We start from the raw sequence: 24,839 nt of genomic DNA on the forward strand, positions 1-24,839 counted from the left end.
CCTGAGGGCAGGTGATTGTCTTTGTATCTGATACCTGTGGTGAGCCTTGTATCTTAAGGCACTTGGTGAATGAACACACCAAAACAAAATTGTCAGAAGGCATTGTCTTCTATTTTAATAGATATAGTTACCAGGTCAGTATGAGGGCTTTGTAGAATTGGAATGTCTTCTAAACTGTAAATTGAGAATGCAGCGTGTTACAATTGTTGGGAAACTGCCTTAGAAATTTTAAGAACAGTAGGTCCCAGTTAGGTCTTGGTCGCTTACACAATGTGGCCCCGCAGTACTCATGTGTGCGGACAGGCACCTACAGGGAGGGCGTCTCTCAGAATGGATGGGACAGCTGGGAATGTGGTGGGAACCAAGGGCTGTCCTACTGCAGCCTCTGCCAGGGTCTAGCCACAGGACTAGGGTGGTCAGCAACTTTGCAGACCCACACCACTGCCTTCTCTGCAAATTACCTTGAATGTCTTCCAGAGCCCAAATCCTAGGTGTGACCCTCTGGCTGGGCTGTACCTAGACCACCTCTCGTCCTCTGGGTGCTACAGACCAGGACAGGGGGAGAGTATCTAGCCCATCGTAGCCTCTGTAGTGGGGGTTTGTTTTCTAGTAAGACAGTGTCCTGGAGGATGCTGCCGAGGTCAGAAGTTGGTTCAGATGACAGGCTGGCAAGAAAGTAAAACAGAAAGGTGAAAACCCGTTAAAGCACTGGGGAACCTGGTGAAAGTGTGACCGAATATTCTGCACACCCCGTGAGAACACGGGTGTTGCTTGTGTTCCTGTGGTGTCAGCCGTAGCACTTGCCCCTTTCTTTGGAGAATGTGGAAATATTTTGAAATACCTTTCTGAAGCTTTTGGGAACTTTTAAAGCTGAGCTGGGCAGTCCAAGGCATATTGTTTGATTTGTTGGATATTTTGGTGTAATTTTGTAGCATTACCCCCGAGAAGATAGAAACAGTAATCATTCTAGGACATTTCTCTGTTTGCTTGTTGCAGATCTTAAATTTTGCTAGCCTTGCCTGGCTTTATTCCTATTGTTTGCTGATTATCCAGATCTTTTTCTTTTACTGGATAATTGTTGAGATCTTAAAGCAGTCCGTATTTTGTTTTAAGTAGAAAATAAAGTTATTTGGAAACATCTTTTGGTTGGAAACAATTAGTAAGGTACACAGTAGGGATCAGTCATTTGTGGGGATAAAATGTACAGCATGGGGACTGTAGTTAATGATACGGTGTTGCCCTGACTGGTGTTCAGTGTCACCCTGCAAACCAAAAGGTCCCTGGTTCGATTCCCGGTCAGGGCACAAGCCTGGGTCAACGGTCGACCTGGTTGGGGCGTGTATGAAAGGCAACTCATCGATGTTTTCTCACACGTGGATGTTTCTCTCACTCTCTTTCTCCCTCACTCTCTCCCTCCCTTCCCTTCTCTAAGTAAATAAGTAAAATCTTTTTTAAAAAGGTACATAGCAGGTAAAACCGCTACTAAGTCTACGTGAAAAAGTTGTACTTGTGTTGATTAGGAAACAAATTAGGAGGCATAACGAAGAGATTCAGAAAATAGGAGCTTAAATAACAGTTCAGAAGCTAGTGGTCAAGGCTGCCGAGGCCGCTGTGCTGCACATGGTCATCCAGGGACCCAGGAGCCTTCTGTCTAGTTGCTTCGTGGCCCCCGACAGTGGCGTCCTGGTTTGCACGTCAAAGCGAGGTGTCTGCCACATTCACATCTCAAGCCCTAGGAAGAAGGGAGCAGGAAGTCTCTCAGGAAAGACCCACACAGGGCAGAGAGAAGGACGTCCGCTCACAGGCCCGTGGCGGAGCTTGGTGCATCATGGTGCAAAGGAGACTGGGAGACAGACCGCAGCTGGGGGGCCAGGGACCTCGCTGACGTCGAGGAGGCGTTATTAGTTGGAAGGAGAGAACATGCGCTGGGGTTGGTGCGCAGGGCGGGGCATGACCGCTGGTAAGTACATTTTTGAAACATTACTGAGAAGAGGAGTCTGGCAAGTACTTGTTTTGGTATTTAGTTGACTAATTGGAGTCTGTGGGAAAATGTACTGGCATGTAACCGACTTTAAACTGAAAGAACGCGTCTCTGCCGTAGGTTGCGCACCTCTGCCCGCAGACCTTCCCGGAGCGCCGCCGCCACCCCATGGCGTCCTCTGCTGCTGTGCCCGCGGGCTTTCACTACGAGACCAAGTTCGTGGTGCTCAGCTACTTGGGGCTCCTCTCTCAGGGGCCCCCGCACAGGCAGCGCCTCTCCTCAGCCCCAGGTACTGTCCTCGGCGGAGGCGCTTGTATTAAGTAGTGGTGGGGGCTTCCTGTGTGACAGCATGTACATCCAGGCGATTATACTTGTTCAGGTGCTCACACGGTACCAGTACGCTCTTCCCATCCCCTGATCCGTTCCCAGAAGCAACTACTTTTAAATGCTTTTTAAGAGATTGATGTTTTGTTTTATTTATTTATGTATGTATTTATTTAGTTTCTTATTTTTATATCCTCACCCAGTTCCTTTTTTTCATTGTTTTTAGAGAGAGAGGCAGGGAGAGAAGAGAGGGCTTAGAGAGAGGGGAAGGGAGGGAGAAAGAGGGACGGAAACACTGATGTGAGAGAGAGACATTATCAGTTGGTTGCCTTTCCTATGTGTCCTTACTGGGCACTGAGCCTGCAACCCAGGCCTGTGCCCCCACCATGACCCCCAGCCAGCTGAGCTGCCCGGCCAGGGCAGGAGCTGGGTGTTCTAAATGGTTGCCCTTGGGACAAAACCTATTACATACATGTAAATAAACAAGTCCACTTGTCGTTAGGGATTGCATACTTAATAAGATGTGCATTAGAATCACATAATGAGTTTCAATTTATAATACAGTTTAGTCTCTTGAATTGCCTTTTTTTTAAGGATATTAGATTTAAACAATGAAGTCTCATATCTGATGGTTTTTTAAAAAGTTTTTTAAATTTATTTTCTTAATCCTCACCTGAGAATATGTTCATCGATTTGAGAGAGAGAGAAAGAGAAACATCAGTGTGAGAGAGAAACATCAGTTGGTTGCCTCCCGCACATGCTGTGACCAGGGACGGAACCCACAACCTTTTGGTGCACCGGATGATGCTCCAGCCAGGCAAGCCATTGGCCAGGGCAGGGGTGTTGTATTCTTAAATATCGAATCATATTTAAAGTGCCCAAGGTAGGTTACTATTCTAAACAAAATTACCTCAAAATGACTTGAAAAAAAAAATCACTGATTTGAGGGAGAGAGAGAGAAACATCGATTTGTTGTACCATTTATTTATGCATTCATGGGTTGCTTCTTGCATGTGCCCTGACCAGGGATTGAACCTGCAATCCTGGCATATTGGGATGATGCTCTAACCAACCAACCACCCAGCCAGGGCTTCCAAATGACTTTTAAAACTCATGAAAGAAAATGTGACACCAAATGTCTAATTTATTATGTGGCCACACTCACACAACTTGTACTTTCTGTTGTCTTATGATCTTTATTGATGTTCACACATAGTTGCAATCAATTATTTGTAATTTTTTTCACAGTTTTAAAGCATGTTTCTGTGTTCATCTCCTTTATTGTATGTCTAGATCTTTTCTTTTCTTTTCCTTTCACTCGGAAGCACTGCCGTACAGTTCGGGTTTGCTGTAGAGGCCTAGCTAGGTCGCTGGCCCTGGCAGTAGGGCTGCAGTTGAAAAAGTTGATTGAAGAGGGGATCATACATAAAGAGTCACACAGAAGAAATTTTATTTTAAAATGTTAATAAGTGTGCATGTACTTAGTAATTTTGAAGTAGGGCCAAGGCCTTTTTTTTTTTTTTTTTTTAATATGGGTCTGTTGTTTATAGTTTCCAAATTTATGTTTATTTAAAGTAGAGTAAGAACATAAACACAGGTGTAAAATACGATTAAAGAGTCATTCTAGATTTTTATGATTTTCCCCCATCCTTTTACAGTTGTTTCTCTCATACCCCACCTGAAATGATATTTTTAAAGCAACTTCCCAAAACGTTTAATTTAGGTTTCCTAGAAATATCAAGTGTCTTTGTACAGTCATATTTCAATGATGTCTTTGATTTTAAATAAATTAGAGAATTTCAATTTCAACTTTAATAAACAGGGTGGGAGAAAAATAAACGATTCTTCTTAAGCATACAGCCTACGGAGTACGCTGGAGAGCAGCCCACCCGCTGCCTCCGTCCCCACTCACAGGCGTCCTCGGGAGGTTCCGCGGTGAGACTGCGGCAAGCCTCTCGCGACAACAGGTCACGTCAATGGGGGTTACCAGGGGTGTTTCTACCCTACACTGATTTTTAAAAAATTATTTACTTTTGATTAATTAGTATCTAGAGTCAATCTACAGAATCGAAGAATAATACTGTTTTCATGAGGGTCTTGCCATTTAAAATAAACACGTGGCCTATAGCTTGTCATACCATGTAGTATCTTTTTAGGTTCTCACGCAGTGTCCTAAAAACTAGTTGTCACTTCTGAAACTCTGGGTTCCATTGCTCTGAGCCTCAGGAGTGCAGACCTCGCAGGCACCTGCCCTGGGCGGAGCAGGCTGCACTGAGAGCAGCTCCAGCACAGAGGGGGCGGGGCCTGAGGTCAGGTGGGGCCTGCGTAGCCGCAGCACTTCAGTCGGGAGGGTGATTCTGGGAGTCAGTTTTAGGAAGTACGTGGTTTTTACACTCCAGTCTGTTGGCACTCTGTGGGCGCCAAGGGAAACATCGGGACTGCAGGGTCCGAGCCAGACAGTTCATGATCCCAGCCCAGCAGACCCCAGGAGCGTTATCATGGTGACGCTGGTCCTCTGCCCACAAGCTCCACGGGGCACTGCGGGGAACCCCTTCCCCAGGGGCCCGCAGTCACATTGTGGCCATTTCCACCTGCGTATGCTGCAGAGATGGCTCAGCGTCAGGACAGTTAGGTTTTCAGGGGTCACCCTGAGCCAAGGATATGGGGGTGCTTGGGACTCGTTGCAGGCGGGTACTCCTCACTGTCTACCCTCTGGACTAAGTGCAGTGGAGTGACGCCCTGTCGTCCGTTCAGTCCGGCTCACATAGCTGGGCCACCCGGGAAATGCCGCTGGCTCTGTAGCACTGACCTCAGCCATGCGCTAGAGCCCAGATGCTGCCCAGGGGACAGACCGAAGGGGGCCTGAGGGTCTTTCTCAGACCCAGCAGTATTAGTAAGTAGCCCCCTCCCCAGGAGGTGTTGGCAACCGTATGGGGTCCTCCCTCTTGAGCCAGGATGGGGTCCAATACCAGGCTGTTACCCGTGACAGCCCGCATGAGGGGACTCAGACTGACCACTGACCACCTAGGACTTGTGCCAGCTCCCTGGCTCTGGTAGCTACAGTGGAGGACAGACTTTTAAAATCAAAAATAAAAATAAAATGTGACACAGAGTTCACTTCTGTGCCACACTGTTACAACCAGGACCTGCTGCATCGTTCATCCGCGTGATATGGGCTGGTTCATTTCCAGCCCAGGAAGCAGTAAGTGTGAGGAAAAGAGGAGGCGAGAGGTGGTGGCCACATTCGTGACTCACGATTTCTGTCACATTAAATGTCTTTCATTTTTTCCTAAGTGAAGCATGTGCTGTATACAGACCTTTTTTATTTCACCTTTAAAAAATTTATTTTTCAATTACAGTTTACATTCAGTATTATTTTGTCCTGGTTTCGGGTGCGAAGCGCAGGGGTCAGACAGTCACACTTCACAGAGTGCTGCCCCCAGTGACCCCAGTGCCCGCCTGACGCCCTGCCTAGTTACGTGGTCCTGCACAGTGTGGTCGACTGTGTTCCCTGAGCTGCGCTCGACAGCCTGCAGACTTTTCTACAAGTGGTTAACTACACTTTTACAGAACGAGTCAGCTCTTCTAGACGGTGTTAGTTTGTGCTGAGTATCGTCGACCATGTTAAGGATAACATATTCTGACTAGTTCAAGTCCTGCTGAGTCAAATAACTTCTGTTGTGCTCAACTTTGCATATACGATTAATATAGAGCCTTGATACTATAGTAATCAATTGGATTTAATAGACATTTCTTAATGGAAAAAATACAATAAAGATTAACTTTTAAAAAAGACATTGCTCTCTTAGGTTAGGAAGGGAACTTCATGTGTGGTAATTAGTAATGTGACTATCAAAAACATGTAGTTGTGATACTGGTTTATTACTTGTTTAACCATTTAACAGTAATTCCACATTTTCCCTTCCTCCTTCCAACTACTACTCTACTTTCTCTCTCTGAATTTGACACTTCTAGGCACCTCATTTGAATTAGGCAATATTTGTCCTTTTGTGTCTGCTTCATTTTGTTTAGCCTAATGTCTAAGGTTCATCCATGTTGTAGAATTATATCAGGATTTCATTTCTTTTTTGAGGGGGTCCCCCCAGAAAATGGAATTTTCTTCTGGAGGGCAGGCCCCTTGTAGTACAGGCTTCCCCTGCTAGGTGAGTGTTCTAGGAACCCATCTGTATCAGTGCACCAGCTGGCGTTGTTGTGAGAGGCCGTGTTTGGCTTCAGTGAATATTTTTGAAGACTCTTTGAATGTGTTTGCCCATTTCATGATGGCTGATTTATCAGCGCACCTGCCCACACCACACGCTGAGTGTTCAGCAGTTTCTGACCAAAAACATCATGAGCCCCGTGTACCACTCTCCCTATTCCCCGATCTCACCCCGAGTGACTTTGTTTTGTTTCCACGGATGAAAAACGTTCTCAAAGGGAAACGTTTTGACAATGTAGAAGATATGAAACAAACAAAAAAAAATGGCAGAAGCACTATAAGGCATCAAAATCAATGAGTTTAAAGACTGTTTTCAGACCTGGCTGGTGTGGCTCAATGTATTGTGTGCTGACCCGTGAACCAATCGGTTGCTGGTTCAATTCCCAGTCAGGGCACATGCCTGGGTTGTGGGTCAGGTTCCCGGTCAGGGGCATGGGACAGGAATCCACACATTGATGTTTCTCTTCCTCTCTTTCTCCTTCCCTTCCCCTCTCTCTAAAAATGAATAAAATCTTTGAAAAAAAATAGACTTTTTAGCAGTGGAAAAAAGTCTCGATAGGTGTATTGCATCAAATGGAGAGTAGTTGAAGGTGACTGAAGTTTAAACACGTAAAAATAAATAACCAATTTTTTTATAAACGTCTTATTTTGGGGTCCTCCCTCGTATTCATTGAATGCATATACCACGTTTTGTTCTTCTATTCATTTGTTGTGGACACTTGGTTTATTTCTACCTTCTGGCTGTTGTGAGTAATGCTCCTGTACCTCCTGGCTTACAGCTCTCTGGGTTTCTGCTGTCACTGCTCTGGAGGGTAAACCCACATAAAGTATTGTTGGGTCACATGGTCATTCTGTGTTTGGTTTTTGGAGGAACTGTCACACTTCTCTCCACAGCAGCTGCACCATTTTACATTCCTATCAGCAGTGCATGGGGATTCCAGTTCCTCCACATCCCCACCAACAGTTGTTTTCTGTGTTTTACTCTTTCTAATATCATCCTGATGGGGACGAAGTGGTATGTCATTGTGGTAGCTCATGTCTTTTTACTGCAGAATGATATTCCACTGTATGGACGAACCGTAGTTTATTTACCCGTTCCCCTATTGCAGCACATCTTGGTTGCTTCCAGGTCTTGGCCATTATGGATAAAGCTGGTAAAAGTTGTATGAAGGTTTTGTGTACATGGAAGTTTTCAGCTCATTTGGGTAAATACCAAGGAGCATGATTGCTGGAAGGTATGGTAAGAGTGTGTTTAGTTTTGTAAGAAACTGCCAAGGTGTCTTCCACAGTGGCTGCCCCATCATGCATTCCTTCCAGCAGTGTCCAAGGGTTCCTTTTCTCCACATCTTTGCCAAACTTGCTGTCGTCCATATTTTTTGTTACAGTTTTCCTTTTCCCAGTGGCTGTGCAGTGGTATTGCATTGTGGTTTTAATTTGCATTTCCCTAATGCCTAAGGATGTTGAATATCTTTTAATGTGCCTATTGGCCATTTGTATATCTTTGGAGAAATGTGTATTCACATCCTTTGTCAATTTTTAGTTTGGACCATTTGTTTCTCTGTGGTTGGGTTACAAGAACTTACTCTGCACACCAGTCCCTGACCAGACATGTGACTTCCAGCTACTCTCCCGCTCTGTGGCTGTCCTCTCACTGCACGTTGGTGGTGTCCTCTGACCTGCAGGAGGTTGTTAGTGTTTACAAAGTCCGACCAATCTGTGTTTTCTCTGATTCTTACGCTGTAGGTTTCACATCTAGTAACTGTTGCCCAATTCCAGGTCATGCACATTTTTACGTAGGTTCCCTTCTAACCATTTTATACTTTTAGCTCTTACATTTATATCTTTGATCCACTTTGAGTTAATTTTTGTATATGGTGTGAAGTAGGGGTCCAGATTCATCCTTTTGCATGGGAATACCCAGTTGTCCCAGCACCATTTGTGCAAAAGGCCATTCTTCCCCCATTGAATGGCCTTGGTACACTTCTCAAACATCAGTTACCCTCACCCTGGTCGGGTGACTCCATTGGTTACAGCATCGATGCACCAAAGTTGCAGGTTCCATCCCCGGTCAGGGCATGTACTAGGGAAACCAGTGATGCATCAATCAGTGGAATAGCAAATTGATGTCTCTTTCTCCCCCTCTCTCAAATCAATAATTTAAAAAGAAATCGATTGACCTTAAACATACGGATTTATTTCTGGCCTCTCAATTAGATTTTATTGATCTGTATGTCCTTGTACTATTACCACATTATCTTGATTTCTACTGTAGCTTTGTAGTAAGCTTTAAAATTGTGAGATGTGAGTCCTCCAACTTTGTTCCTTTAAAAAAATGCTGTTCTCTTGTAGTTCTGTATAAATTTTAGGGTTATCTTGTCCATTTCTGGCAAAGTGGCATTGGACTTGTGATAGGGGTTGCATTGTAGATCAGTGGGGGAGTACTACTGTGTCAGACTCCCTTTCCACACAGATTCTGTACAGTGCCTCAGAATCCCTTCTCTGGAGACGGGTGTGCGTCTCTTCCTCAGGTGTCCCATCAGGAGTGGGAGGTGTTGGACCCTGACCTCTGTGCAGCCAGACTTGGGTGCATGGCAGGTGTCCTCGGCGTTCTCCCCCTCTGAGTCTGCCCTCCTGGAAGTCCTTCCCTGTGCGCAGGGTCTGGGGCTGTGGGGCACTGGAGCCTGAAAACCCCATCTGGTTGGCACCTTCGTAATTTGGATTTTTAAAAAAACTGGTTTCTTGCTCACTAGTCCAGTATAGTATCATGCAGGGTATTTGCTTTTGCTGTTGAATAATTAATTGAACCATGATATCTGTATGTTCAGTAGATTTTTAAAACTGGGTTGTAATTAGCTGGGACGTCTAGAGCAGTGCTGTCCAGACAAAGGGCCTGAAAACTTACCCAAAGACTGTGGAGCTCCACCCCTGACCTGGGCCACCAGAGTCTCCATGGGGTTCTTGAAATCTGGGTGTCTACCCGATTCTTTTGCTAACTCTTGTGCCTCTCATTTGGGGAACCAGAGATTTAGAAAGTGTTTTGCTCTAGAAGGTCTAGTGCATGCAACTGACTAATCTAGATTTGTTAACTTGATGCTCACCTTGACAGCCCTGCGGACATTTCAGGGCTGGCACAGGTTGATTGCTGACCTCCTGACTCTTCACCTGACACTGAGGGGGGTGGAAGTTAGTGTGCTCAGGTCTGTGTGTGTTTTGAAAGTTTCCTCCGGGTTGATAGTGCAGGTTTATGCTGCACTGGTGCTACTGCATAGCTGCTTTCTGTGCTTTTGAGTCTGGGAGGGAGGGTGAGTAAATGCAAATCACAAGATCTGTCTGTGTCACTGGCTCACTAGATAAATGGCCTTTTTTGCCCGGACAGCAGCAGATTTTGTATGGTTGGGGTTTTCCACGTGGCTCAGTATCAGCTGTGACAGCTTGCTGTTCCTTTAGTCAGCTGCTTCCCTATAATCTGGCAGGTGAGGCCTCTGGGGACCAAGACATAGTTGTCCCTTACTCCGTGGCATGGTTGTGGTTTGGTGGCAGTGTGAGTGGGTGTTGGGTGTGTGTGCGTTTCATGTATATAGCTTTGCCAAAGAGGTCGATGGCAGATAAGACATTCACGTATTCCTCATTTTCACTGTATGTCAGCAACTGTAGCCATGTATTTAGAATTCAGTAATAATTGTGCTCACCAGAGGATGGTCTTTCTAATCTTGTTTCTGTGTAACTAATGGGAGCCGAGGCACGTCCTCGAAATCCCCAAGTCCCGCATCCTTCACGTGGTGCGGAGCATGACCCCCACAACCGTGAGCTCCCAGACCCGCCCACGTCTGCGGTGAGGCTGCAGGGTTCAAACGTCGATTACAGCCTTCCTGGCCTAGAGCCCTTCTGGGCCTCCCTCCCCTTACTCCTCGCTCTTAGTGTTCTTCTCTCAACTCCGTCACCACGAGCAGGTGCTCTCGTGACTGTCCCAGCGGTGTTTGGTCTGGACCCTTACTCTGTCATGTAGAATGACTTTTCATTTTCTTATGTCTTTTAACTTTTGTCATTTGAGCTGGCTTCAAAATATACTGATAACCTTGTTTTTTAATACTTCTGAATTTATATCACTTTCCCATTATTGTCTTCTTTCTTAAGTGTCTTCTCTCCCCAGCCAGGTTGTCACCTGCACATGTAGATCCATTCATTGTAATCCTCGGAATCTTCATTGCAGAGACAGAAAAGTAGAGGTGCACTTAGTTCCAAGAGGCCGCACGACATTCTTTTAAGAGCTTCATTGCACACGGCACAGGGAGAGGAATGCAGTAGAAAGTGCTGTCAACATCAAACACAGCACTGAGTTTTAAAACTGTCTCTTCATGTGATTCTGAATAAAAGCTAAGGATATGCCACCAAAGTGCAATTAAGACAAACAGCTAACACTATCTGGAGACCTAGATTACAGGTATATAAAATCTAGAATGCAGAGAAATGGAGGGACTACCTGTCATATCAGGAAACTTATAAGAAATTAGATGCAACAGCCCTGGCTGGGGTGGCTCAGTGGACTGAGTGCCGGCCTGCAAACCAAAGGGTCACGGGTTCAATTCCCATTCAGGGCACATGTCTGGGTTGCAGGTGAGGTCCCCGGTAGGGGTTGCCTGAGAGGCAACCACACGCTGATATTTTTCTCCCTCTCTTTCTCCCCTTCTCCTCTGTCTAAAATAAATAAATAAACTCTTTTAAAAAAATTAGATCCAGTAGGCTGTAATCTTTGGCAAGTGCCTGAAATGCTCATTTCTATGTTTCTGATTAAGGGCAGGTCAAGAGCAAATTAGCAGGTGTTAAATTTGAAATGTTTTTGCAGAACTTAAGAGGCTAACTAAAACTTTTTCAGCATGGCTGTTACCCTACTTGTGTTGTGTAGGCATGTTTGAAAAAAATATCAGTGTGTATAAAAAGGATTCTCTTAAGAACACTTCTATTCACTGTAGCTCATGACAGTCAGTGATCAAAATTCTAACATTCTTGAGCATGGCAGAGATTATTTTAGCCTGGAAAACGTTTGAAGTCAAGCCTCTTAGAGGCAAATCATATCAGGAAACATACAAAACCGTGGAACATCTGGTATTCAGGAATGTAGCTCTTTAGTGAAACTTCTTAGGTGAATATATTCTGAATTGTATCCTTAATTTCTTTTTGTCCTCACCTAAGGACGTACTTATTGATATTAGAGAAAGAGAAAGGGAGGGAGAGAGAGAGGGAAACATTGATGTGAGAGAGAAGCACAAATGGGTTGCCTCTTGTAAGCTCCTCGACCAGGGACTGAATCCACAAACCAGGCATGTATCCTGATTGGGAATTTAACCCACAGCATTTCAGTTTGTAGAATGACTCCCCATCCTGAAAGGTTTCCTTAGGCTTCGCCGAGGAAGAAGTGCCAGTCAGCCACAAAATCAGGCAGTACGGAGCTTTACTGGGTTTCGTGCACCGGGAGAGGCTCCCGGTCCGCAGAGCGGGCCGAGGAAGTTGCGCCCAAGCAGGGCATATGGCGGGGTTTTATGCTCCAAATTCTGGTTGGCTCTCTTCGTGGGGGCTAGGGATTGGTCTCCTTGAACAAAGCGGCAATCCATCATTGGTGGTTCCCTGGTTTGACGTCAGCCATCTCTTCCGGGTTGTAGTTCGGCTGCCATTTTGTCCTCCCCCCGCCCATCCTGACACATCCCACTGAGCCAGGGCTGTAACCTTAAAATTTAAAATGAGACTTCTGGTCAAGATGGTGGCATAGGCAGATATGACTTGCCTCTTTGCACAACCACATCAAAATTACAACTAAAATACAGAACAACCGTCACTTAGAACCGTCAGATATGGAGTAGAGTGGAAGTCTGACAACTACAGAATTACAGAAACCACAACCATCCAGACTGGTAGAGGGGTGCTGATACGGATTGGGCTAGTCCCTCACCCACGTGTGGTGGATCAAAATTTGGGAGGGATATCTTGGGAGCGAGGAGTCCCAGACCCACTCCAGGCTCCCCAGCCCAGGATTCCAGTACCAGGAAGATAAATCCCCACAACTTCTGGCTGCAAAAATCAGCAGAGATTGAGTCGATGGAAGAAACTTCTGGAGCCCCAAGCAGTTCCTCTTAGAGAACCTGCACATGGACCCACCTACTCATACTCACTCCTTCTGAGCTCTGGTGATGGAGAGGCGGCTTGAGGGGCATCAGTGTACAGAGAAAAACTGAAATGTCTGGCATCAGGGTGAGCAGAAGCCATTGTCCGTTTGCTAAACCCTCCCCCCACAGAGCCAGCAGACTGGTGCCCTATCTGAGACTCTATAAACCTGGCTAACACTGTTTGACCTTGGAGATCCCCAGAGACTCCACCCCACCCAACTGAGGGCCCCTCCCAAGAGGCTTTTCCATATGAATGGCTGGTCTTGGCTCATGCTTCACTGCTTCCTAAACCCTCTCAAACAAGGAGCGGCTGGCCTCAATGAGCCCTAGGCCCAACACTGGCAGCAGCAGCCAGCCAAGATTCACAGCTCTGCTTCTCCTGGGAATGTCCAAGCCCAGCACAAGTAGCAGCCATCTCAGATTGCTTTTCAGCTCACGCAGGGTGCCCCAGGCAAAACACAGGTGGGGGCTGACCTTAGCCTGCAGCACCCGGAAACCCCAGAGCCAGTGCACCCAGTGGACAGCTGCAGACCACGTTGGCAGGCCACCACCCTGCTCCTGCACAGCTGATCCTCCATGGAGGGCAGAGGTTAGTGGTCAGTGGTCACAGCCATAGGAGGGTAAACCCCTCCCATTGATCTGCCAACAGCAATCAAGTCTCAACTACAAGAGGAGGGTGTACACAGCCCACTTGAAGGGTGCACCTCGAGTACCCACCTTGGGTGATAGGGGAGGCTGTGCTATTGGTCCCTACAGGGCATCTACTACATTAGGCCACACGACCAAGACACGGAGTCAAAGCAGCTCTACTAACTCAGGGAGGCTGCCAAAACGAGACAAAGAAACACGGCCCAAATGAAAGAACTGATCAAAACTCCAGAAAAAGCAAAACGAAATGGAGATAAGCAATCTGTGAGATGCAGAGTTCAAAATACTGGTTATAAGGATGCTCAAGGAACTTAGTGAGGACCTTAGCAGCATAAAAAAGACCCAGTCAGAAATGAAGGTTACACTAATTGAAATAAAGAACAATTTAGAGGGAAACAACAGTAGAGTGGATGAAGCTGAGAATCAAATCAATGATTTGGAACATAAAGTGAAAACAATTATGCATAACAAAGGAGAAAAAATAATCCAAAAAAATGAGGATAGTGTAAGAAGCCTCTGGGACAACTTCAAGTATTCCATCATTCCCATTATAGGGGTACTAGAAGGAGAAGAGAAGGAGCAAAAAATTGGAAAATTTTCAGAAAAAATAGTGAAAGAAAACTTCCCTAATTTGGTGAAGGAAATAGACATGGAAATCCAGGAAGCACAGAGTCCCAATTATGATGGATGCAAAGAGGCCCAGTTCAAAAAACATCATTATTAAAATGCCAAAGGTTAAAGACAAAGAGAGAATCTTCAAAGCAGCAAGAGAAAAGAAGTTACTTGCCAGATACTTGTTGGATGGGGTGTGAGTGTGTGGGGAATGGGTGAAGTGGTGAGGGGATTAAGAAGTGCAAATAGGTAGTTACAGAATAGCCATGGGGATGTAAGTACAGAACAGGAAAGGAAGTCGCCAGAGAACTTACATGCATGACCCATGGACCTGAACAGTGGTGGGGGGATTGCCTGAGGGAGTGGTGGGTGCTGGGTGGAGGGGCAAATGGGGAAAAATCAGGACAACTGTAATAGCATAATCAATAAAACAGAATTAAAAATATAATACAATGAGCTGAAGTGTATGACTCCAAAGCTTGTGTCCTACTTCACTGAGCTGCCTTCCAGGAAGCCAGAGAGAAAAAGATAATTTCATTGAAAGAAATACAATTGCTGTTAAGTTAATTTTCCAGTCTGTGTTTGCCTTTTCTTAATAATGTCACAGCATATCTGGAAGTCACTTTGCCTAGTGGAACTACAAGGTGTTCTAAAAGGAAACCTCCTGTAATTAATAAAACAGTACTTGAGATTTATTAAAAGTCTCTCTAAGTGAAACAATCAAGTCTCTAAAATACAAATAGTGTGTGATTCCACTTACATGAAGTGCTTCGAGTAGTCTGAGTCATAGAGACAGGAAGAAGAGCAGTGGTTGTGGGGGGCAGGGAGGAAGGGTTAGTATTTAGTGGGTTTAAAGCTTGAGTTTTACAAGATAAAGGAGCTTTGGAGATGGGTAATGATGCTGGTAGCACAGCATTATGAATGTGTTTAATACTGAATTATACACTTAAAAATAGTAAAAATGGCAAATTTTATGTGTATTTTACCACAATAAAAAAATTGGTAAAATAAACACCATCTGTCAAGGTAGACATTTTTTTTAAAGCTTATTTTCTTTAAATAGGCCAAACATTCTCCTTGAAATTAACACTTCTAATTTGCCTAGCAATGTTTTTTTTGCCAAAGATACTTTAAGATTTTATTTATTTTGAGAGAGAGGGGAAGGGAGGGAGAAAGAGAGGGAGAGAAACATCAATGTGTGGTTGCCTCTCACACACCCCAACTGGGGACCTGGCGCACAACCCAGGGATGTGCCCTGACTGGGAGTCGAACCAGCGACCCTTGGTTTGCAGGCTGGCGCTTGATCCACCGAGCCACACGAGCCAGGGCAAGACTTTTATACCTATGAGAATTTTAAAAGATTACCTTCTTCCTAGGATACCTTGTCTTCAAATTTTGCTCAATAGATTGTATATGTTTTTTTGTAATGTTTTGGGTTTTTAAAATTTTTTTTTGAAGGATTATTTTTATTACTTTCATGTACAGAGAACTGAACAGTGTAACTTAGCCCAGCTTAGTGGTCTTTGCCTTTTCCAGCTTGGCTCTGCAAGGCACCAACTTTGGACCCAGGACATTGCCGCCCCAGTGGTGGCATATTGTCATCCTCTCTGTTATTTCAATTGGTCCAGATAGCTTCCACCAGCTTAGCCTTGTCTTCCAAGTTAACCTGTATGAAGACGACAGTGGTGCAGGTCTTCTGTGGACTAGACGCCCAGCCTGGCCCTCCCCTTGATGGAGCAGCAGGGAGCTCCCTTTTTGTGGCACAGGGGCCGCTCGATGGCATCACATCGTGCGCCCTAATGACCAGCTGGGCCTCTGGTTCTCCACCAGGGTGGCGAGAGTGTTAACCCCTGCTCGGAGGGCAGTTGGGGACATCCCCTTTGCCAAGCAGCCTTTTTTTTCTCAGCCTGGGCTAACAACCTCTGCTTCTCTTGCTTGGTTTCTGGTCTGTCTTTGGGGGCCAGCTCACGCAACTGCATGGCTGTTTGGGGGGCCAAGGCCTGGGTGGGCGCTTACAGAGACCTGCCTCTTGCTGCTGCATCCGAATGTAGAGGGACCATTTGACAAAGCGGGGAAGATCTCCTTGGGGCTGGGTGTCCTGTCTGTGCCAGAATTCTTGGGCATTTTCTCAAATGGGATTACCATCTTCTTGGCCTCCTGCTCTTCACACCAATGGCCCACACCACCTTCTTCCCCTGTTCCAGTTTTCATGTGTGTAGGCAGAACAGGTGAGTGAACTGTCCAGTGAAGCAAATGCCTGTTAACTATGGCATCGAGGGGGATCCTTTATGTTGCACTTCAACTAGAAATAATTAAGGAATTTTGTATTTTCCACAAAAAATAGTCTCAGCTCAGAAGAAAAGTTTTTTATGTGGCCTAAAGGAAAATTATTTGTCAACTTTAAAGTTGAAAATTAAGTGAATCTAAGAAACAAATGTTTAACCTTTTGTTTTTCGAAGATATTATAAAGACCCATCGATGTTGTAATAATCAAGTTTGCTGGCTCAAAATAATACGCTTATCTTTGTTTTTTGAGTTTTTAAAAAAAATTTATTTATTGACTTTTTAGAGAGAGAGAGAGAGAAACATTGACTTATTGTTCCACTTATTTATGCATTCACCAGTTGATTCCTATATGCACCCTGATTGGGGATTGAACCCACAACCTTAATGTGTTGGGACGATGCTCTAACCAACTCCGAGCCACCGTGCCAGGGCAATAAACTTATCTTTGAATTAAGAATTATTTTGCTTTCAAAAATGAGAACATACAAACATCTAATCCCTCTCTTTATAAAACTTGTCAGTGGTAGAAAACAATGATATGAACGACTGGGTGGGAACGTGCTGAAAATGCATCTGTAAATATATTCTGAGTAGGAGGGGTGGGCAGTGTCATATTTGGATTCAGTGTTTTAGAAGAAATGATGAAGTTCTCCAAATATCTGAGGCAGAAGTTAGTAAATTGTCAAGTATTTGGTCTAATTTTCTCCTCCAGATTCTTCGCCTTAGTTCTCCATTCTGTGCTGGAGACCAAGGTCTTCCCTTCCCTTTTACTGCATGAGAATATTCATGGTTTTCTTCAGTTGGAAGGTATAAATCTTTTGATGGTAACAGCCTTTCTCTTGGGCTGAAGTTTCTGTGAAGATAAGGGATGGTGAAGATATTGAAGAATGTCAATATCATAAGATAGTGTCACTGATCTGGACAGCCTTTCAGGTTCCATTTCTGTCCTGTCACAAATGTTTCTGAGATCTTGCTTCCTGGGACATGCATGTCTGAGACATGCATGGTTCTAGCCGCAGGGTGACCGGGTCCAGGCCCCGCTTCTCCTGGCAGCACTGGGGCCCGGCCCAGGCCTCTCTGCCCCCTTTTCTAACCCTCTCCCAGCCCTAGCCTTGACAGTGCGTTGTAACTTTATAATTTTGACTTAATAATTAAAATACTATCCATATTCTACTGGCTTCCCTCTCCCTCTGTCAATAGTAACCTTTTTGTTGATTTCAGGAGCTCAACAAGATGTAGCTTCACAATCTCTGGATCAAGAAGTTTTATTAAAAGTTAAATCTGAAATTGAAGAAGAGCTAAAATCCCTGGACAAAGAAATTTCTGAAGGTCTCTTTATTATTTTCCTAGTTAATTAGAAGATTATGTTTATTCGAGTTTACTGTTGGTTTAATTTGATTTTTTACAGTACAGTGTTCCCAGTATTGCATGACTCTGTAGGTATAGAGCTACAAGGGGGAAACAAGTAGCCTCTCATTTTTCTAAGTGTTTCCTAAGTGCACCCAGCAGTTTAGATGCAGCCTGTTCAGGGGTTAAGTGATGGCCTCAACTGTCCTGTTGAGGTACATGCCCTTCAGTGGGGTCCTGATAACAACACTGAGGGGACAGTGTCGGTAAACTGCATTCAGTTTTGCACGTATCTGTGCTATAGAAAGTCGTAACAGTAATGTGGATGTAACTTTATAGCCATACATTTTGTACGTAGCATTACACCATAAACTTTCAGAGTAGTTATCATTTTATTAACTACATGAAATTCCGCATTTGAATGACTGTTCCATTATTCCCTTACTATTGACAGGAACATTTGGGTGGTTTCTTGTTTTGCCTTCCAAAAATAACAATGCATTGGATATCTTTATTTTTTTTTAAAGATTTTCTTTACTTATTTTTAGAGAGAGAGGGGATATGAGGGAGAAAGAGGGGAGAGAAACGTCGCTGTGCAAGAGAGACATTGATCGGTTGCCTCTCGCACACCCCCCTGGGGACCTGGCCCGCAATCCAGGTGTGTGTCCTGACCTGGAATCAAATCAGTGACCTTTCAGTTTACAGAAAGATGCCCAGCCTATTGAGCCACACGTGTAGCTTTGTTGAGATACATTTTACATACCATAAAATCTACCCCATTCAATGTGTACAGTTCAGTTGTACAAAGCATGCAACCATCACCACAATCTAAATTTAGAACATTTTTAACATTCCAAAAAGAAGCACTGGACACATTAGCAGTCACTTCCCACAACTACCAGCCCCCACTGCCAGCCCCACCTCATCTGCTGCTGTCTCTGCATTGGCCTGTTATGGGTTGACACACAAATGGAATCCTACACTCTGGTTTCTGCGAATGCCTGTCATGTGGCATAGTTTTTTCAAGGGCCGTCCATGTGGTCACACATATCAGTATTTCATTCCATTTTATGGTAGAATATATTTCATTGTGTGGGTGCGCCACCTTTTGTTTTTCCATTCATCATTTGGTGGACATTTAGGTTGTTCCCACTTTTTGGCTGTTACATATAATGCTGCTATGAACATTCCTGTATAGTTTTTGTGTGGATATATATTGCCCAATAATTTTTAACAAGAAAAATTATAAATCATCTTTATAAATCAATTCCCCATTAGTGGAGAAGAATATGAATAGAGACAAGTAATCCAGAAACCTAATTTTAATCTTTTATTTTCCTTTACCAACATTTTTAATTGATTAAAGTTGCAGTTCTATTTGAATCCTTCGTCCACTTCTGGTAGCAGTACTTACACACAGTAGAACGGGCTAAAGGCCAAGAGAAGACAAAGAGCAGCAAAGGTTTCATTGTATTCACCTCCTGGAGCCCCCCTATTAACAAAGACCAGTCGCTGCATCAGCACGCTCAGGCTTGCTCAGACAGACTGCTGGTGAAGCTGGCAGCCCTTTGCATCTTTCTTGGAGGAAGCACTTCTTAAAGAATAGTGTACTCAACTCTCGTAAAGTTGACAGCCTTCTAGGAGCAAGCCTTAGACTAGTGCAGTAAATACTTTATGTAAGGAGATTTTTGATAGTTCTTGGGAGTAGGGTGCAGCTGCTTGCTTTCCTGGGATTTCATGCCCTGAGTCCTGTGTGTCTCCTGGAACCCAGTGATCCCGCCTGTCTGCTGGCTGGGAGAGAAGGGCACAGCCACGGGATGCGAGCAGGAAGCAGCGGAGAGGCTGTTAGTTTGGGCCGAGGAGGACAGGCTGGGACGCTGTTTCCACGTGCAGCTTCTGTCCTTGTAAACCTTCCTAGTTTCCACATGTATCCATGGGCAGGGCTGTGGAGCTACAAAGTGCGTTTTGAAAAGAAACTGATGTCCTAGCTGTTGTGGCTCAGCGGACTGAGCGCCCATCTGTTAACCGAAAGGTCACTAGTTTGATTTCCAGTCGGCACAGGCCTGGGTTGTGGGTCAGGTCCCTAGTGGGGGATGTGGGAGAGGCAACTAATTAATGTTTCTTACCCTCTCTTTCTCCCTCCCTTCCCTGCTCTCTAAAAATAAATAAATAAAATCTTTAGAGATTGAACTAATCGACTCATTTCTCTATGGTGGAATAAACCAATTTGAGTGTGGTTTAAGAAGTTCCACCTTTACAAGGGTAAAAACAAAATAGTAAGAGAGGGATGATAAATCTCATTGATGACTTTTTAAAAGTTTTTCATTTCAACGCCCTGGATGGTGTTGCTCAGTGGATTGAGTGCCGGCCTGCAACCCAAAGGGTCATTAGTTCGATTCCCAGTCTAGGGAACATGCCTGGGTTGCAGGCCAGGTCTCCAGTAGGGGGCATGTGAGAGGCAACCACACATTGATGCTTCTTCTTCCTACCCTTTTTCCCCTCTCTAAAATAAATGAATAAAAATCTTAAACATTTTTTTTATTAATTTATTTTAGAGGGAGAAAGTGGGGAGAGAGACAGAGAGAGAGACATGGATTTGTTGTTCCACTTATGTGTGCTCTCATTGGTTGGTTTCCTGTATGTGCCTTCACCAGGGATCAAACCCACACCTTGGCGTATGGGGACAGTGCTGTAATCAACTGAGTTACCCCACCAAGGCTCATTTATCGTTCTCCCATGACACTGGTCTGTAGTAATGTACTACATTGGTTTGCATATTTTATCATTTCAGTTTAGTCTTTTTCTTTTCTTAATACTAAGATTTTCTATAAATATCTTTCCTTTAAAAACATCTCCAAATTTAGGACCTATCCAGTTTTGTGTTCCAGGAAAGATTAATATCCCATAGTGATCATCGGACCCTTTTTAAGTGGCTTCTAACATGGCTCACTCTCAGTAGCAGGTGTCCCATCCCCTGAGCTTCTACCGCACAACTTTCGATGCTGTTTACTCAATCCGGTTCCCTTTGCCCTGTCTTCAGCCTTCCCCAGCACAGGCTTCGACCGGCACACTTCTCCAGTGTTCAGCCCTGCTAACCCGGAGAGCTCCGTGGAAGACTGCTTGGCTCACCTTGGAGAGAGAGTGTCCCTGGAGCTGCACGAGCCTCTGCGGAAGGCGCTGCAGACACTCCTCAGCCAGTGAGTGACCCTGCTGCGCGGCCGAGTAGCCTCTGCGCCGTGAGCACAGCACTGCCCAGTCAAGGTTGTGCTTTATGTGAACGGTGTCACTTCTTTTATCATTCACTTTTCTTTGCTTTTTCTTTTGCTTTTCCAAGCATCTCTGTTTGTGGTTTGAGTGACAGCTTTTGCATTAGAAAAGTGATTTAACCCTTCCCATCAGCATTCCAGTTGTGTTTCCTGTTGAGCTGCTTCAGCAGGTGCCCTCCCTGAGCTGTAAACACAGCTGTTCATTTGTCCTGGCCACGCTCTGCCCTTCTCGACAGCAGCCAGCACTGAGATGAGGGCCAGGCTGTTAGGCCTTGTAACGGGGATTCACATTCTCAGGTCTGTGTCTCAGGTGTCCCAAATGTTGCCGAACTTCGGGGTTGCAGCTCTGCCTATGGATGTCCTGCCATGTTCTTAAAGTGGGAACTTCCCTTCTAGCTATGATTCTGGCTGTCAGAGCTAAAGGCAGGAAGCTCACAGAGAAAGTATATTAAAATAGAAACAAATCACTTACTATAAATCTTAAAAATTCATTTCTCCTAATTCTTTGTTGAGAATCACTATGGAATTGGTATGAGTTAGAAAAACATATTTGTTTTAATGAAGACTGACAACTCTCCAGAACAGGGTGACAACTGTTCTTCCGTGAAAAGGGCCAAAATTCAGAAGCTAAATTACTGTTGTAGTAAGGTCATTCCTTACTTTGATGTAGACGTTAGACGTTGCTGTTTGTTAGAAGGAAGCAGTGCGGGTTGAAGGAGAATTCGGTTGGTTTCTGCATGTTCTGGCGGCATGAGTACACGTGAGACCCCGGTCGCACCCCGGAAGTGGTGCGATGGAGCCACGTTTGGGTTTCTCACCCTCACACATGGGGAGGTGTAAGCATAAATGTGGAGAGGAGGTCACATTATGGGTATTGGGAAATAAAGCCTAACCGGAAGTGTGGAGGACGTGCCAGAGGATGCTCGGAGCCCAGTGGCCCCGTGGAAGGGAGGACAGGTGAGTGGGGAGGTGGTCAGGGTCGCCCCACTGCTCTTAAAGCAGAGCAGCCTTGCTTCCACGGACATTCTCTGGTGCTGTTTGACGAACTGAAGAGAGTTTGCCCAAACCAACCAACCTTGTAAAAGCTACTGGGACTGGGAGTCAGATAACTGAGATGTGTAAGACAAAAAAATTCTGTTTCCAATTTTGATACAAACTATCTCAGTTTATCCATCTGTTAATTTTAAATTTACTAGGATATTATAAACTCTCTGAAGAATAGTATTATATAGTATTTTTAAAAAGCATTATTTTTGGAGTCCTTTTCATAATGTACAAGAAAAATGGGTATCTTCCACTGCCAAGTAAATAATTTTAAAAATCTTGTCTTTGCCCTGGCTGGTGTGGCTCAGTGGATTGAGTACCAGCCTGTGAACCAAAGGGTCACCAGTTCTATTCCCAATCAGGGCACATGCCTGGCTTGTCGGGAGGGGGAGTCCCCAGTAGGGGGCACACAAGAGGCAACCACATGTTGATGTTTCTCTCCTCTTTCTTTCTTCCTCCCTTCCCCTCTCTCTAAAAATAAATAAATAAAATCTTTTTTAATATCTTGTCTTTGATGAATATTTATTTAGTTTTTTTTCCTCTAAACTCTGAATACAGATATAATTATTTTTGAAATTGGTATCTCTGGTTGTACATCAAAGTTAGGCCCCTGAATGAATTTTCTTCAGAAATCTTTTTTTTTTTTTTTTTAGTATTGCATTTATTTTCAGTATTTTTCTTCTACTCAAAGATAAGAATTTTTAGTGTTAAGATGTTTTATTTATAGAATCTAAAGGATATCAAATAGCAAATAGTAAAGCAGGGGTCTTTTATTTTTTAAGGAATATTGAACCCCTTTTAGCAGTCAAGAAGAAATGTTCTGTTACATTTTAGCCAGTATTGAAGAAAATATTGTGATTATTAGAAATATACTTTTGAAAGTCATTATTGCTGTTACTAATACCTTGAAAATAACTCTCTGATGATGAACCAGAATTACTACCCAGGTTTGTGGCAATATTTTGTACCGTGGAAAATGACCACCACCTCCTCCAGTTCGTTCATGGGAATTTAATCCCTGCCTCTTCCTGTAGAAGGAGCCTTTTCAAAATGTTCCCCCTACTTCCCACCCCCTTTTTCAAAATGTATTTTTTTGGTGGTGGGGGGATAGGGATGGGAAGGGAGAAAGAAAGGGAGAGAAACACTGATCGGGTCCTTTGCATGCACCCTGACCAGGGACAGAACATGCAGCCCTGGCCTGTGCCCTGACCAGGAGTTGAATCTGCAACCCTTCAGTTTATAGGACGACGCTCCAACCAGCCAGGGCTCCCCTTTTTCTTTGCTGTGTTTCAAATAGCTCATCAGATACGTCTGATTTTTCAGCTGCTAATTTTTCTGTGTATTAGATTTCATTTGAATGTTTTAATCTGCTGGATTGTTTATGTGCATATATGTCTATACATACATCTTTCAAATCATTCCATTCTGAAGGAGGCTAAAGGACTTTAGCCTGATAGACAAACTACCGGTAAGGCCCACTGTGATGCACAGCAGCCTCAGGCTGTTCAGGTAGGAAGTGAAGGGACAGATATGCAAGTAAAGTTGCAGGGAGAATCTAGGTAGGGAGACTGTGTAGTATCTGCTTAAGTTCAGGTGTCACAAATGCATAGTATTTAGTCCAAGGCTTCTAAAAAACACTACGCTTACTTTGATGGGAATATGCTATCAGGAAGATATCATATTATTAAAAAGGTCATTCCTGGTACCTCAGCATCACTGTAGTATTGATTTTATTTTGACTTGTATAAAAGAATACCTGTGTCATCAGAACATTTTTTTAATACTAGATTTCCTTTTAAAAAGTTACTTTATTTTTAAAGATTTTATTTATTTATTTTTAGAGAGAGGAGAAGGGAGGAAGAAAAAGAGGAAGAGAGACATCAGTGTGTGGTTGCCTCTCAAGTGCCCCCACTGGGGACCTGGCCCGCAACCCAGGCATGTCCCCTGACTGGGAATCAAACCGGTAACCCTTTGGTTTGCAGGCTGGTGCTCAATCCACTGAGCCACACCAGCCAGGGCTGGATGGGTTTTAAAATTAGACTCCTCTCCTTTTTATATATATGTTAATAATTTGTCTGCAAAAGGGGGAAGTAAATTTTATTAAATCTCTTACTCAAGCTTTTGATGCCTTTGTATGTTACTTTGTTACCAAGTATTGTCATCGCTAATTTGCACAGGAAGCCAAGACTTGGAGTACAGTGCTTGGAGCCCCTTAGTAGATCACTGAGCGACACTGCCGTCACTCAGCGCCTGAGCTCTGGGGTCAGAGAGGCTCGTCTCTCCGCCCTGAAGGGTTTTCCTTCATAAGACACCAAGTTAAAAATATAGAGTTCTGATTGTTGGCCTTGTTTATTCCAACTTCTTATGTCCTCAGTTCGAAAAGTCTTCCCCTGCTATGTCTCTTTAATTTTTATATATTTTAGGGTTTTTGCCTTTTAAAAAATTACAATTATGCTTTTAATTTCATTAAGATTATGTTATCATTTGATCCCATATTAATAATCCAAGTATTTGTGTTTATCTACAACATAGAAATCCAGTTGGATAAGTTTGAAGCAATTATAAAACATTATTATTTATTATTACTTGTTATGTGAACTGCTGCCCCAAACTGGTAGCATACATGTCAGCCTATAGACAGCTCACGGAGAAAAGTGCAGCCCCGTGGTAAAACCCCTCTCCTACAAAACGGTATGTTGGATAACCTTTGTTACTTCTGCAAAAAGTTTGTACAACATTGGACTAGTGACTGTGTATTTATTCTCCTGGAAATGTCGAATTTTCCTACTTAGTGACATAGACTTTTAAAAACAATTCCTACAGGCCAGTGACGTACCAGACATACCGGGAGTGTACACTGGAGACCGCAGTCCATGCCAGCGGCTGGGATAAGGTACCAACCAAATTACATTTTCTCTAACAAGATTTTAATGTGTTAATGATGAAGTTTGGAG

General features: G+C 44.1%; 1 protein-coding gene and 1 pseudogene across 9 annotated transcripts in view; one reads left to right on the forward strand and one right to left on the reverse strand.

Annotated features, from left to right (window-relative positions):
• Positions 1-24,839, forward strand: part of BCL2L13 (BCL2 like 13) — a 49,088-nt gene that overhangs the window by 9,497 nt on the left and 14,752 nt on the right. For 4 of the 9 annotated variants that reach the window (XM_045200446.3, XM_045200444.3, XM_045200445.3 and 1 more), the window contains 4 exons: positions 2,102-2,270; positions 17,450-17,557; positions 20,616-20,772; positions 24,709-24,778. In XM_045200446.3, the coding sequence (XP_045056381.2) occupies positions 2,150-2,270; positions 17,450-17,557; positions 20,616-20,772; positions 24,709-24,778 (456 nt within the window). In that variant the 5' untranslated portion in view covers positions 2,102-2,149. Of the gene's footprint in view, positions 1-2,101; positions 2,271-2,965; positions 3,123-17,449; positions 17,558-20,615; positions 20,837-24,685; positions 24,779-24,839 lie in introns of those variants that run through there. The other 5 variants (XR_008425955.2, XM_053916811.2, XM_045200447.2 and 2 more) reach the window with 5 other exon arrangements.
• LOC112311676 (large ribosomal subunit protein eL8 pseudogene) lies at positions 15,152-17,434 on the reverse strand (annotated as a pseudogene).

The sequence above is a fragment of the Desmodus rotundus genome, chromosome 13 (assembly GCF_022682495.2).
Source record: "Desmodus rotundus isolate HL8 chromosome 13, HLdesRot8A.1, whole genome shotgun sequence".
Taxonomy (NCBI): Eukaryota; Metazoa; Chordata; class Mammalia; order Chiroptera; family Phyllostomidae; genus Desmodus; species Desmodus rotundus.